The sequence below is a fragment of the Jaculus jaculus genome, chromosome 20 (genome assembly GCF_020740685.1).
Source record: "Jaculus jaculus isolate mJacJac1 chromosome 20, mJacJac1.mat.Y.cur, whole genome shotgun sequence".
NCBI lineage: Eukaryota > Metazoa > Chordata > Mammalia > Rodentia > Dipodidae > Jaculus > Jaculus jaculus.
The window spans coordinates 7,548,899-7,560,893 of NC_059121.1; the positions used below are offsets into that span (position 1 = coordinate 7,548,899).

Consider the following 11,995-nt stretch of genomic DNA (forward strand, 5'->3'; position numbering starts at 1 on the left):
AAGGAGGGGAGGGGGTGGTGAGGAGCTTGGTGCTCCTGGGGCCCGCGCCCACCCGACACTGGGCCCATGGGCAGCCCCTTCCCCACAAGCCGTGCCTGGCTAGAATGTACAAGGCCACAAAGCAAGGGTCTTCTCTGGAGCCTGCCTTACCCGGGCCTGCAATCGCCCAGGGTTTCTCCCAACCTCCTGACCCTGCCCTCTATGTTGGGGAGAGTAGCCTGGTCACCTGCACTGGCTGTGGGGCAGCCCAGGTCCGTCACCCCTGGATTGGCCTTATTCATTCCACCTATTCTCTATTCGTTTGTCATTTCCCCCTTATGGTAGAAAAATAAAAGGTGTCTGCTGGGTTTAAAAAAAAAAAAACAAATAAAAACAGGGGTAACTAAGGAATTTCTGAGAAACTGAGAGAGTGGATGTGAGTGTTCCCCTTTTACAGGTCACCAAAAGGCAGGGTGGGAGGAACAGATCCGGTCTGATCAGCGCTTTCCAGAATTCATTACTCGGGAGCATTAACCAATTACCAGATCAGAGCTTGGAAGAAGCAAATATTTCTTAAAATAACCGAAGGTAATTATAACCCTGTTGTTGACACTAACGATTAATAATTGATCAGGAGTTACACACAATAAATTGTCGATTTATCTCCCTACCAAAAAAAAAAAAAAAAAAAACCCACAATGTGCCAGCGAGTTTTTTCCCTCGGGGCATTTCCAGTGAGGATTGACTCTGTATTTGGATGCAGCCCCGCTCGCTCCTCAGTCAATTCTTGAAGAATATTAGATTTGACTAGTTTTCAGCTCCAAATAGAACAAAATGGTATTAGGATATCTTTGGAAATACTTTTTCCCCCCCTCTCCTTGTGAGCTTGGGGCCAGGTTTAAACAAACAAATCAACATTCTTCCTGTTCCTGCTACCTGGATTGCAAAAGAACGGACAGCAGATATTTCATAACTTTTAACTGTAATATCAGGATTGTCCCTTCTGAAATGTCTTCCATGTTCACTTTTTTTTTTTTTTTTCTTAGAAAGGACACACTCTGTACCCACCCGGGGACAAGAGCCTGTTCTCTGCTGGCAGCTTGGACGGGGACAGAGGTGGCAGTAACAGTCTAAACCCTTGTTTGCAGGAGGAGTCACTGAAGACAGAGCCGGGGACAAAAACGGTGGCATCTGACCCTTCAAACCGGGGTGAGCTGCTTTTCTGCTTTCTCTGCAGCAGTGGCTGTGGTCCAGGAGCCAACAGCTGAATACCCGAATCCGGGGTCCTGCCCAGGCAGGGGAAGGGCCAGCCCGCATTTTCACAAGGACCAATAGAAAGTGGGTTTTGGCAGCTGAGAAATTATATTGTCGTAGATTACTTCTCCTTAAAACGAGAGCCTTTAAAATATCTGTGGGGATTTGTCACTTGAATAAAGGTTTGAAAAAAAAAAAGAAACATCAAAGGGACGTGTCCCTCTTGGGATCTGTAGAAATTCAAATGGTTTTAATCATAAAGATCCACATATCACAGACAGTTTTGTAGCGGGTCCTAAGATCCATTCTTAGGTTCGCACATTTTACAAATAATTTAAATTGATGTTTTAGGTAACAGTGATTTTAAACATATTTAATGTATCTACAGATTTGACTTGGAGTTTACATGAATAGTTTTCTGGGTTTTGCTTTTTAGTTTGCCCGGTAACTAGGGAAAATTAAGCAGTGACCATCCTTGAATGCCACATGAAGGGGAAAATCCAATAATTAGGAGTGTCCTTTAAAATTAAGAAGCCTCCTCAGACTAGGTGGTAAATTGGCTTCAGATTTTTTTTTTTTTTCCCCAAACCGCTTTCGGCTTTGGAAGATTTTCCAAAAAGGTATAGACTTCACTTTTACCCACGTTCCTAAATTTTTCAACACGGGTAAATTATTTAACCCCAGAAGGCGTGGATGGGGGCATCCTGGGTTTCTGCGTGGGGCAGTCTGCGGATGAGTGACCCACACCGGTTCTGTGGATGCCTCGCCCGCTCCCAGCTCCAGGGTGAGCGCAGGAGGGGGGCTGAGGGGGCGGGGAGGCGAACCCCCAGAATCCAGGCTGTGCCCCGCTGAGCTGAGCCCAGGGAAGGCCCTGGGGGCTGCCCCAGCCCCCTCCCCGCCCCTCCTCCTCCTCCTCCTCCTCCTGGCATCACACAAAGGTAAATGAAGTTCTTTTCAAGTTTCAAAGGCAGTTGCTGGGCGGCTTTGCAGAAACAAAAAACTCTTTTATTGGGAACAAATGTTGACATTTGACGGGCGCGGGAGGCCGCGTCCGCGGCCGGCTGCCCGGCAAGCGCCCGGCGGTGCCCGAGCCCCCGCGAGGCCCCCGGGGCCCACCTGAGATGACAGTGTGGATTCCGAGAAGTCAGCTCCAGGGAAGCCGGGGCTGGGCAGCGCGGCGGGATGGTCGCGGCCCGACGGCGCGGACGCCCGCTTGGGGGCCGCGGGGAGCGTGCCCGGGCGGGTGCGCTGCCGCGCCGCGGGGCCCGATGCGCCCGGCGACCGTCACCTTCGGAGATCGCCGCTGCTGAGCGGGTCTCTCCCCGCTGAAGGCTGGCTGACGCTGGCGCTCGCTGGATCTCTGTCCCCTCTCCCCTCTGAGAGCTCATAAATCACCCTAAAAATTCTTTTTTAAAAGGTCCCTCTAAACACCTGCAGGTTTAATGATATATATATACATATATATATATATATATAATATATATATAAAACAAGCCAGCCGCCCCAGCCCCCACCCAGCCATAGCAATCACCCCTCCCACGACAGCCTGTGTCCAGTTAACAGTCCCTTGGCTTTGCTTCAAGTACCTAAGATGACTTTCCAATACCCTTGTATATATATAACATACATATATATGTATATATATGTATATGTGTATATGTATATATGTATATGAGTATATGTGTATATGTATATATATGTATGTGTGTGTGTGTGTACATATATATATATATATATATATATATATATATATATATATATATGTATGTATATCCATCCATCCTTTCTTTTAAAAAAATTCAAGTTTTCCAGAAAGACGTTCTGCTCCGGAGGCATGGCTGGATAAGGGCATGGAAGCCACTGGTAATTTGTTGGGCATACAAACATCAGAGCTTCATTAGCCTTGCTTGGCTAATCTGAGCGGCTTTCCAATGTGCCCAACCTCAGAGATTGGGGCAGGGTCTGAGGGCATCAGAATTCTGGGAAAGTGTCCAGAGTCCCGGTCCAGGTAAGACAATGGGGCCCCATTCCAGGGAGGCAGTTCAACCCTCCTTCTAATGCTGACCCTGAGCAGGAAGGTGGCTTTGGGCTCGGGATGTCTTCCCTTACACTTTGGCCTGAAGTGCCTAGCTACGTCTTCATTAGTATTGATCTCTGCATGTTTCCTTTGTTAAATGACATTGACTTTCATACTTACCCCAGGAATTCTTAAAATGCCCAATAACCAACCTTACTTGCCACAAAGATACCTTGCACATGTAATTCCTTATGGATTTGCTAAATGTGGCTTAAGTTAATAAGTCCAAGTGCCCTGTTTCAGATTGCAATGTAATATATATACATATATACACACCCACCCACATACATACATACATATAGATTTTTTTTCTTACAAAAGGTGTTGGGAGGGAGGGGCTGTTGTCAACTCTATGGAAAGGTTCCCCCTCTGAAACCAAAGCACTTCCCAAGCTCCCTTTAACTGCCCAGATGCCTTTGCCTTCCCACACGCCGCCCAGAGCGGCAAAAGTCTCTGTGAAAAATCCTTCCCTTTGCCCACAGAGAGCTCATCTCCAGACGTTCCCATTTCCATACTGGGGTTGGAGGGAAGGAAGAACTAGCCCCCACACTAAAAATTTACTTAAAAATTTTTACTTTAAGTGCTACAGCCTAGCTGCGAATGCCTTTGCACTGACAAGCAAAAGCATGAGCAAACAAGCCAGCCGCCCCAGCCCCCCCCCCCCCAGCCATAGCAATCACCCCTCCCACGACAGCCTGTGTCCAGTTAACAGTCCCTTGGCTTTGCTTCAAGTACCTAAGATGACTTTCCAATACCCTTTCTAACGAGACCCCAGCAAGAGGCCACTAATTTCTATAGCACAAAAAGCCACAGGAGAGAGACCCGTTTGTCAATATCAACTGGTCGGGGCAATTTCCCATCCTCAGACGCACCAGCCTATCGGAGCTGGCAGATGTTTAGCAAGATTTTATAAATCGTTCAATCTTAGCCCATAATGAACCCCAACTGACCATTCCAAAGCAGCTGAAAGCATGGGAGACCTCCCCCGCTGGGCTCCAATAACGCTTTCCAGCCACACTGTTATTAATCACGGAAGAAAATAGGTGAGCCTCTTGAAAAAAATAAGTGTATGATTGATTAAAGGCCAATCTAAGAAGCCATTATTCTTGCTTTATAACCGTAAGTTATATTCACTCAATTTATCTTTGGAGGGGAAATAAATGATTGCTCATTCTTCTCAGAAATTATATTATATGGATATCTACATAATTCGCGGAAAGCCGGAGTGACACAGCCACTATGCTCTGATACCAATCAAAGGGGCCGGGTTACTTGGCGAAGACTCTCGACTTGTCCTATAATTAGGAAGTGAGTAGGTAATAAAGAGACAATCGGCTAAGGCTGTTTAAAGTTTTCTTTTCCCGGAGGGTAAGGGTTAGCTATGAGCCACTGAAAAGAAACTACATCCCTCCCCCGCCGTCTTCCCCCCCCCACCCCACCCCCCGTTAATGGGAGTTCTGTGGAGACAGAGTTAAGAGTCCTTCAATAAATGTGAATAATCTATGTCAATTTGGACAATTCTGGCTTGTGAAAGCAGTCAGTCCCGTGGGTGATTTCTGGTGGAGAGTGTCCCCCCCCCCACCTTCTCAATTCGATGACACGTCGGGGGGCCTGTCTGCTCACTTTGCTGAGGCTAAGTCAGCATCGTGAAGAAAGATGAAATGCAGACGGTGGCATATCCTTTTATTTTTTCCACGTTTTAGACATTTACACTAACGAGGGGTTTGCATATTCAGAGAACAAAAGTCTTAATTATTTTCTCGCAGTACATTGGTATGTAAACAATCTCGAGCTATATGTATCGCCCTGTTGGCTGTCTCTCTCCTTTCCCCTTCTGCCTTCAAAAAAAAAAAAAAAAAAAAAAAAAAGAACGATCTTGAAAAAGGAGAGCTAATTTCACACAGCTCTTCATTAAAAAGGTAAGCTCAGATCACCCTCATCCGGGGGTGGCGGGCTGTTATCATAAGGGCTCTCTACCCAAACCACTCGTCAGGAAGAATGAGCCCCAACACCATATAATTGTAGACTAGTTCGTTTTTCTTTTATTTACAGTTTTAGATATAAATTAGTAGAGAATTCGTGTTAAACAACCAACAACGATTGTATAACCAGCAATGTTCAAATAAAAACCAGGCAGAATTTATTTACAAAAGTTTTAGATTTCTTTGCAATACAACTTGCATAAGTTACTAGAAGCTTTATGTCATTATAAAAATAAATATCAAATTTGTTTCCACTTCTGAAGGACTCGAGTTCTTCAATCACGTTTTATTCCTACTGTGTACATCTTTTACAAATAATTTTTTTTTTACAGTAAGTCCTATCACATCTATAGCATATATACCGTGGCAATGAAGGGATCAAGATATCCTGAGAAAAAAAACAGATTGTTTCCAAAAGTCACACAAACATTGGGGAAGCTATACTATTCCAACAAATTCACATATGCCTGACAACAGTGTGTCCCGTCCTTACAGTCTGTGGGCTGACAGCGCCGTGCAGCTCCTCTTTATAGTGGCACAGGATGTGGTCCCGGCCTACAGATCTGGACTGTGTATCTGTATATTTATGAGCTGGGGAAGACAGACCGGCCTCCTGACTTTTGTTTTTTCCAAAGCAATTGTGACACCTACCTGTGGACCAAGGAAAAAACGAAATCATCTCAAAGCCTGCCTTTCCTAGCCAGCACCTTCCAGTGGTTTTAGCCTCTTTTCCATATTCAAAACCTGAGACTCCTCATCTTGCTTAATTGTAAAATGAGTGGGATCGTTTTTTGTTTTGTTTTTATTGTTTTAATATTGCTATCAGGCAGGAGAACTTCCAGGGCCTGCTGGTCCACTTGGCCACTGCACACGGAGTGGCAGGCCCAAGAAAAAAATTAAGCTCCTGGTGTCCCTTGTTTTGATCTGCAATCTATAAAGGGTTTTTGATACCCAAGTTTTGGTAACACTCACTCATGCACATAGCATCTATTATGATGTGTCTGTGTCGGGGGAGGGGGCTGAAAAAAACTGTTCTGAGTGACATGAATGCCCAGGTTTTAATCATGTCTTCTCAAAGAGGAAATGGCAATGATATATACACAGAAATACACACATGCACAAATGTGTGTGTGTGTGTGTGTGCGCACGCGTGCATACAATTCAAGGACTGATTCTTTAAAGCTGAACTTGTACAGAAAATAGGGTGTCTTAACCATGTAGAGGGATCCTTTAAAGGCAAACAGGCCAGAGAAATGCACCAAGCTCTACTCCCCCCCAAAGTACAGTAAGCATGGGGTGGGGGTGCAATAGGAGCATGGCTGGTGAATCAGGTGAGCCCCGGGATGGCTGGTCACTTACTTGCACTGCTGAGCTGGGCCCTCCTATAGGTAGGCCTGGGCACCCTCTCCAGCTACTCCACAGCCCTCGCTGGCATCTGTCAGGGGAGGGGCAGTGAGTGAGACAGGCCCCTGGCAGCCACCCACCCACCAGCCCACCTTGCACACGTCGGTCGCCACGCTCTCTGGTGAAGCTGACACACTTAGCTTATTTTCTCATTGCCTTTTTTTTCTCTTCTTGAGCCCCTGCCTCAAGGGAGGGTTCCTGAAACTAGGAGCTATGCAGGCTTTGGGGAAGAAGAGGAAGTGGGGGGTAGTGGGGAGAGCTATCTTATTTTGCATTCTCAAGAAATAAGGACTCTGAGAGTTCCTGAGAAAGTCTGGTTTCCTTTGAGCCAAAGGCAGAAAGATTCAGCTGAGTTCCCCCCGCCCCTTACTCAGCCCACACTGGGCGTGAACTGAAGCTCAGACTTCCAGAAGCAAGAGACAAGCTGCCGCCACGCACTGCCTTCCGTGGCAATGTGCTCCTGGCCACAATGAAATGGTCCCGGTGATCACATTAGCAGCAAATTAAATAAAGAGTAAATAATAACAGGGTAGATGTACAAAGAGGGCGTGCCCGCTGCAGCCTCACTTTCAACTCTCCCTCCCCAGCACCCTGGCTGTGTGTGCGTGTGTGTGTCTCTGTGTATGTGTGTGTGTGTGTCCCTCTCTCTCTCTCTGACCTGGTCAGTGCTAGGGACTTCCTGCGCCAGGTCCAAAGGTCTCCCCTTCCCCAGGTGCCTCCAGAGCTCTAACTTAACCAGGGTCCCTCCATGAAGGCCTGGGGCAGCCTACCTTTCTTGGGCTCATAGCTGCCGCCTGGAGGCCGGTAGAGGGGCTCCAGCGGGTGGGACCCCGCCTTGCCCGCGTCGCTGGCCGCCTTGGGCGCGCCCTGGTGCAGAGTCTCCGCCGCCGCGCTGGCCGCGTTGTAGCGCAGGAGGCCCTGGCCCTGCAGCGCCGCGTTCAAGTTCCCATAGCTCGTATAGTTGCCGTAGAAAGGCGACGTGTAGTAGAGGTGGCGGCCGAGCAGGGGCGAGGCGGAGTAGGGCGAGCCTCCCGGAGGAGGTGCCCCCGAGGAGGCGGGCGCCGGGGCAGCGGCGGCGCCCGGCAGCCCCGGGCCCAGGCTGGGCTGCTTGAGGTCCGACGTGGCGATCTCCGCCAGTGACCACAGCTTGGGTTTGCTGGCGGGCGGCGGCGCTCCAGGCGACGTCCGGCTGCCCAGGGGCGTCTTGCCAGCGCCACCCCCGCCGCCGCCGCCGCCGCTGCGGGGCGCGGCCTCGGGCGGGGGGCTCAGGAGCGGCGCCTCCACGCCGGTGAGTGGCGACGAGGTCACGGGCTTGGGCACCACCGCCAGGTCCCTCTGGCACTCGTCTTCGTCCTCGTCCTCGTCCTCCTCGTCGTCGTCCAGGTCGTCATATTTGTGCTTGAACTCCGAGCCCGATTCGCACAAGCGATCCCCGCTGGCGCGGCACGGCAGCTTTTCCACGTCCGACTCCGCGGAGCACGAGTGATCCGTGAGCGAGTCCACGTGCAGGCTGATCCCTGCGGGGACGCGGGCACCCACGTCGGAAACGCTGGGGCGGCGAGCGCGGGCACCCGGAGCCCCCCTCGGGTGCCGCGCTCCTCACCAGGCCCTCCCCGTGGATGCCATGCACCGCCGCCGCGCCCCAGGCCAGAGATGAGCGCGGCCGGACCTCCACGCAGCTCGGGCTGCACACTGCAGACCCCACACCCCCTCTCCTCCGCCCACTCCGGCCCTGACCTGGCACCGGGCAGCCCACTTTGCCTGGTCCCGTGCGCGGCGTCCCCGCCAGACAGCAGCTCCGAAGCCCGCCTGGGGAGAAATCTCCCCGGACCTCGGGGTGCTGAGCGCGGCCCGGCCCGCTCACCTTCGTCCTCCGCCGAGGTCTCGGTGCCCTCCTGCGTCTTCTCGGAGCTGTCCTCCTTGCTCCTCGCGGCGTCACCCTCGTCCTCGTCCTCGTCCTCGCTTTTGTTCCGAGGGGCCCACGTCATCTTGTTCTCCTTCTTGAGCCGCCGGCGCGCGTTGGCGAACCAGGTGGACACCTGCGTGAGGGTCATCTTGGTGATGATGGCCAGCATGATCTTCTCGCCCTTGGTGGGGTACGGGTTCTTGCGGTGCTCGTTGAGCCAGGCCTTGAGCGTGGCCGTGGCGTCCCGCGTGGCGTTCTTGCGGTAAGCGGGGTCGTTCAGCTGGTAGGGATAGGCCGCGCTGCCGTACGGGTGGTAGCCGATGGCCCCGGTCATGCCGGTCGTGTGCGTGTCGTAGGGCGACCCCTGAAACCAACAAGAGCCCGTGAGTGGGGGCGTCTGGGGACCCCTCGGAGGCGGGCGACCCACCGCTGCCTTTTCCTAAGCCCCTGGGTCTCGGGAGGCTGTGAGCGTCACTGTCCACTTCAGGCCCAGAAACACGAGGCCAGCAGTGGATCACAAAAGCACTGCTTTCTTTAATGCCCAGTTCTTTAAAAACTATTTTACTTTTCTAAGACGACTTATTTCCCGTAAATGTTCCCCGACGCCCTCACACAATGCGCGCGCGCATACACACACACACACACACACACACACACACACACACACACACACAAACGCGCGCGCGTGGTCACTCAGCTGGACGGCAGGTAATGGATCATCTCCAAACTTGGGTGGGTGCTGCCTGCACTGCTCTCCACCCCCTCCGAATCTTTTATAAGGTTTACAGAAACAAAACAAAACCACTGCCCCCCCCCTCCGGTGCACCATTCACTGCTCTAGAGCTGAGTAAATCCAATTTGCAACTCAGAAGCCAGTCGCTGTTTCAATTTTTTTTTTCCGAGTATGCGATGATTAGCATTTTAATTCATCCCTTAACGTTTAAATTCAAGACATTTGCCGCAGCCTTCCCCTAAGCAGGGACTTCCAAGTCTGCAACCGGGAATTCCTCCCTCTGCGAGCGGTGAGCCTCGGCGACAATGCTGCCCCCTCCCTCCCCTAAGTCACGTCCCCAGTCACCCGAAAAGTGCTTCGGTCCGGTCCTAGCGGGGCCCACACGCAAAACTGCGAGGCGCCCGGGGCCGATTCCGGGTCGCCGGAGCCCCGATCGGTAGCGGGACATTGTCCAGCGGCTCTTGCAGCGTCCCCAGCCCGCCAACACGTTTTGCGAAAGCCGGGACTGAGAGCCCGCGGCAGGCCGAGACGAGGAGCTTGGGGCTGGGCCTGGAAGCAGCCGCCGCCGCCCGAGGCTGCGCGCCCTTCCCGGATTCCGGGACACCAACGCCCCAACGCCACTAGGAAATTCGAACCGAGGAGCCCCGGGACACCCTGCGGGCCAGTCGCCCGGCAGCTCGGGGCGCCACGGGCAGTCTCAGGTCGGGGACAACCCGGGCTTGCCAGCGCGGAGTGGAGTGGCGCTTCCCAGATGCTTCGGGAACGTCACCCAGGAGAGCCATTGGGAAAAGGCCGGCGCCGCCTAAACCGCGGGGCCGCGCTGCCCGTCACCCGGGTCTCCTGTTCTGTCCACCGAGCCAGCAGGGTCCAAGGCCGGCGACTCCGCTGCCTCCACCCGCTCCCTTCCCGTCCCCGGTGCCCCGTCCGCTCAGGTCCGGGTCCCGCGCGCCCCACTCCCTCCCGGTACCCGGCGCTCCCACTTCACCCATGTCCAGGACCCCGCGCGCCCCACTGCCTCGCGCCCCATCCGTCTGCGTCCCAGTCCCCGGATCCCCCACTCCCTCCCGGTCCTCGGATCGCCCACTTCCTCCCGGTCCCCAACGCTCCCACTCCCTCCAGGTTCCCGGCGACCCTACTCCACCCGTGTCCAGGGCCCTGGATCCCCCATTCCCTCCTGGTCCTCGGATGCCCCACAACCTCCTGGCCCCCGCTCCGGGTCCCCGACGCCCCGTCCACCCGCGCCCCGGGCCCCGCGCGCGGTTACCATGTAGGACGGGAATCCTGCGGCGGCAGCGGCCGCGGCGTCGGCCGAGTACTGCAGCGGACTCCCGAAGCCCGTGGCCGCCTGCGCCGCCGTGAAGGCCGCCGAGCCCGGGTAGGGACTGAACGCCGAGCCCGACGCCGAGCGCGCCAGCTCCTCGCTCCGCGGCGCCGCCAGCGCCGACGCGCCGTACGCGGGGCACGAGTAGAGCGCCAGCGAGCCGGGCGCCTGGTACAGGTAGCCCTGCGGGTAGGACATGGTGGGCGCCGGGCGCGGGGGGCCCGCGTCACGCCGAGCAGCGGGCAGGGCGCGCGGTACCCTCCATCCACGCCCGGCCGGCACGGGTCGGCCTGGGCACTAGGCGGGCGGATCGCGGCGATGGCGAGGTGGCCAGCGGCGGCTCCGGGAGAGGCGGCGGCGTGGAGGCGGTGGGCGCAGCCGCGCGCCGGGCCGGCGGTCGGGGTTTGGGGGAGTCTCGGGTCGGGAGAGAGGAGTTGAGGAAGGAGCGCTCGAGTTTCCGAGGGACATTGGAACGCCGAGCTGTCCGTCACGCGCTCATCTGCATATTCCGGTGCCCGCCCCTCCCCTGCTCCGCCCGCCGCCCGGCCCGGGTCGGGGGAGGGGCGGGGAGGGAGGCCGGGAGGGAGGGAGGCCGGGCGGAGGAGAGGAGGCGGGCTGCCGGGGGAGGAGGGACGCGCAGGCTTTTTGTGGCTCTGCCGCCTCTCTCGCAGCTCCGTCCCCGGCCCCAGCCCCAGGCCCGCGGACCCGCAGTCCGGCCCGGCGGGAATCCGCGCCCTGGGCGGCCCGGCGCACCCCTCCCACAGGCACGTCCTCCCGGCCGCATTCCCCCCCAACCCCACTCCAGCGGCCCCTCACTTTCGCTCTGCCATCTCCTTCACCCCCTCCCCTGGCCACCGTCCAGCCACGTCCTGGTCCCCGGTCCACCCCCACACCAGCTAGGCTAAGGCCTCCTAAGGTCAGGCCAGGCCCGGTCCACCGGGAGAGACCCCGCCGATCGATCGTACACCTCTCGCCGTCCCGAAGAAGCTGGCTCGGTTGATTTTTGCATCTCTGATCCCAGGGCCCAGTGCGGGAGCCGCTGGGAGCTGCCGGGCAGCGTGAGGAGGGCCCCACAGAGTTCTTGGGGTAACGAGGAGAAATCCCACTCCCACCCTTCCCGGCTCCACAGCCCAGGCTGCCGGCATCCGCTCAGGGCGCCCAGCGCTGCCTGGCATCCGCTGGAATCCGGAGCGCCTTGCATTATTGGAACGGTGTACCAAGGAGGCCCCGAGGTAAGCCTTGTGCCTCAACTCCGTAGGTGGCTTGGGGGAGGGTCCTGGGTGTTAGGACTTTCTGTGCCTGTGGACGTTTTGGCGCGCACGCAACCAGTGAGTGGCTT

At 55.1% G+C, this 11,995-nt stretch overlaps 1 protein-coding gene across 2 annotated transcripts; it reads right to left on the bottom strand.

Moving 5' to 3' along the window:
• Positions 1-5,187: 5,187 nt before the first annotated feature.
• Positions 5,188-10,854, bottom strand: Irx2 (iroquois homeobox 2). 2 transcript variants are annotated; one of them, XM_004666122.2, is made up of 5 exons: positions 10,600-10,854; positions 8,561-8,966; positions 7,467-8,213; positions 6,652-6,727; positions 5,188-5,943 (listed from the first exon to the last, which is right to left on the bottom strand). In XM_004666122.2, the coding sequence occupies exons 1-4, from the start codon at positions 10,852-10,854 to the stop codon at positions 6,675-6,677; spliced, it is 1,461 nt and encodes a 486-aa protein (XP_004666179.1). In that variant the 3' UTR covers positions 5,188-5,943; positions 6,652-6,674. The 2 variants fall into 2 exon arrangements, with proteins under 2 accessions (XP_004666179.1, XP_044994935.1); XM_045139000.1 differs by having other exon boundaries at positions 5,188-6,727.
• Positions 10,855-11,995: the final 1,141 nt, after the last annotated feature.

Bases quoted from the DNA above. Each gene is read 5' to 3' on its own strand.
- Irx2 (XM_004666122.2), bottom strand. From the start codon at position 10,854: ATGTCCTACCCGCAGGGCTACCTGTACCAGGCGCCCGGCTCGCTGGCG. The intron at 8,214-8,560 runs GTGAGCGGGCCG...GCGTCCCCGCAG, and splicing joins GACCTCGGCGGAGGACGAAG to GGATCAGCCTGCACGTGGAC. The intron at 6,728-7,466 runs GTAGGCTGCCCC...CTCCCCTGACAG, and splicing joins CAGCTATGAGCCCAAGAAAG to ATGCCAGCGAGGGCTGTGGA.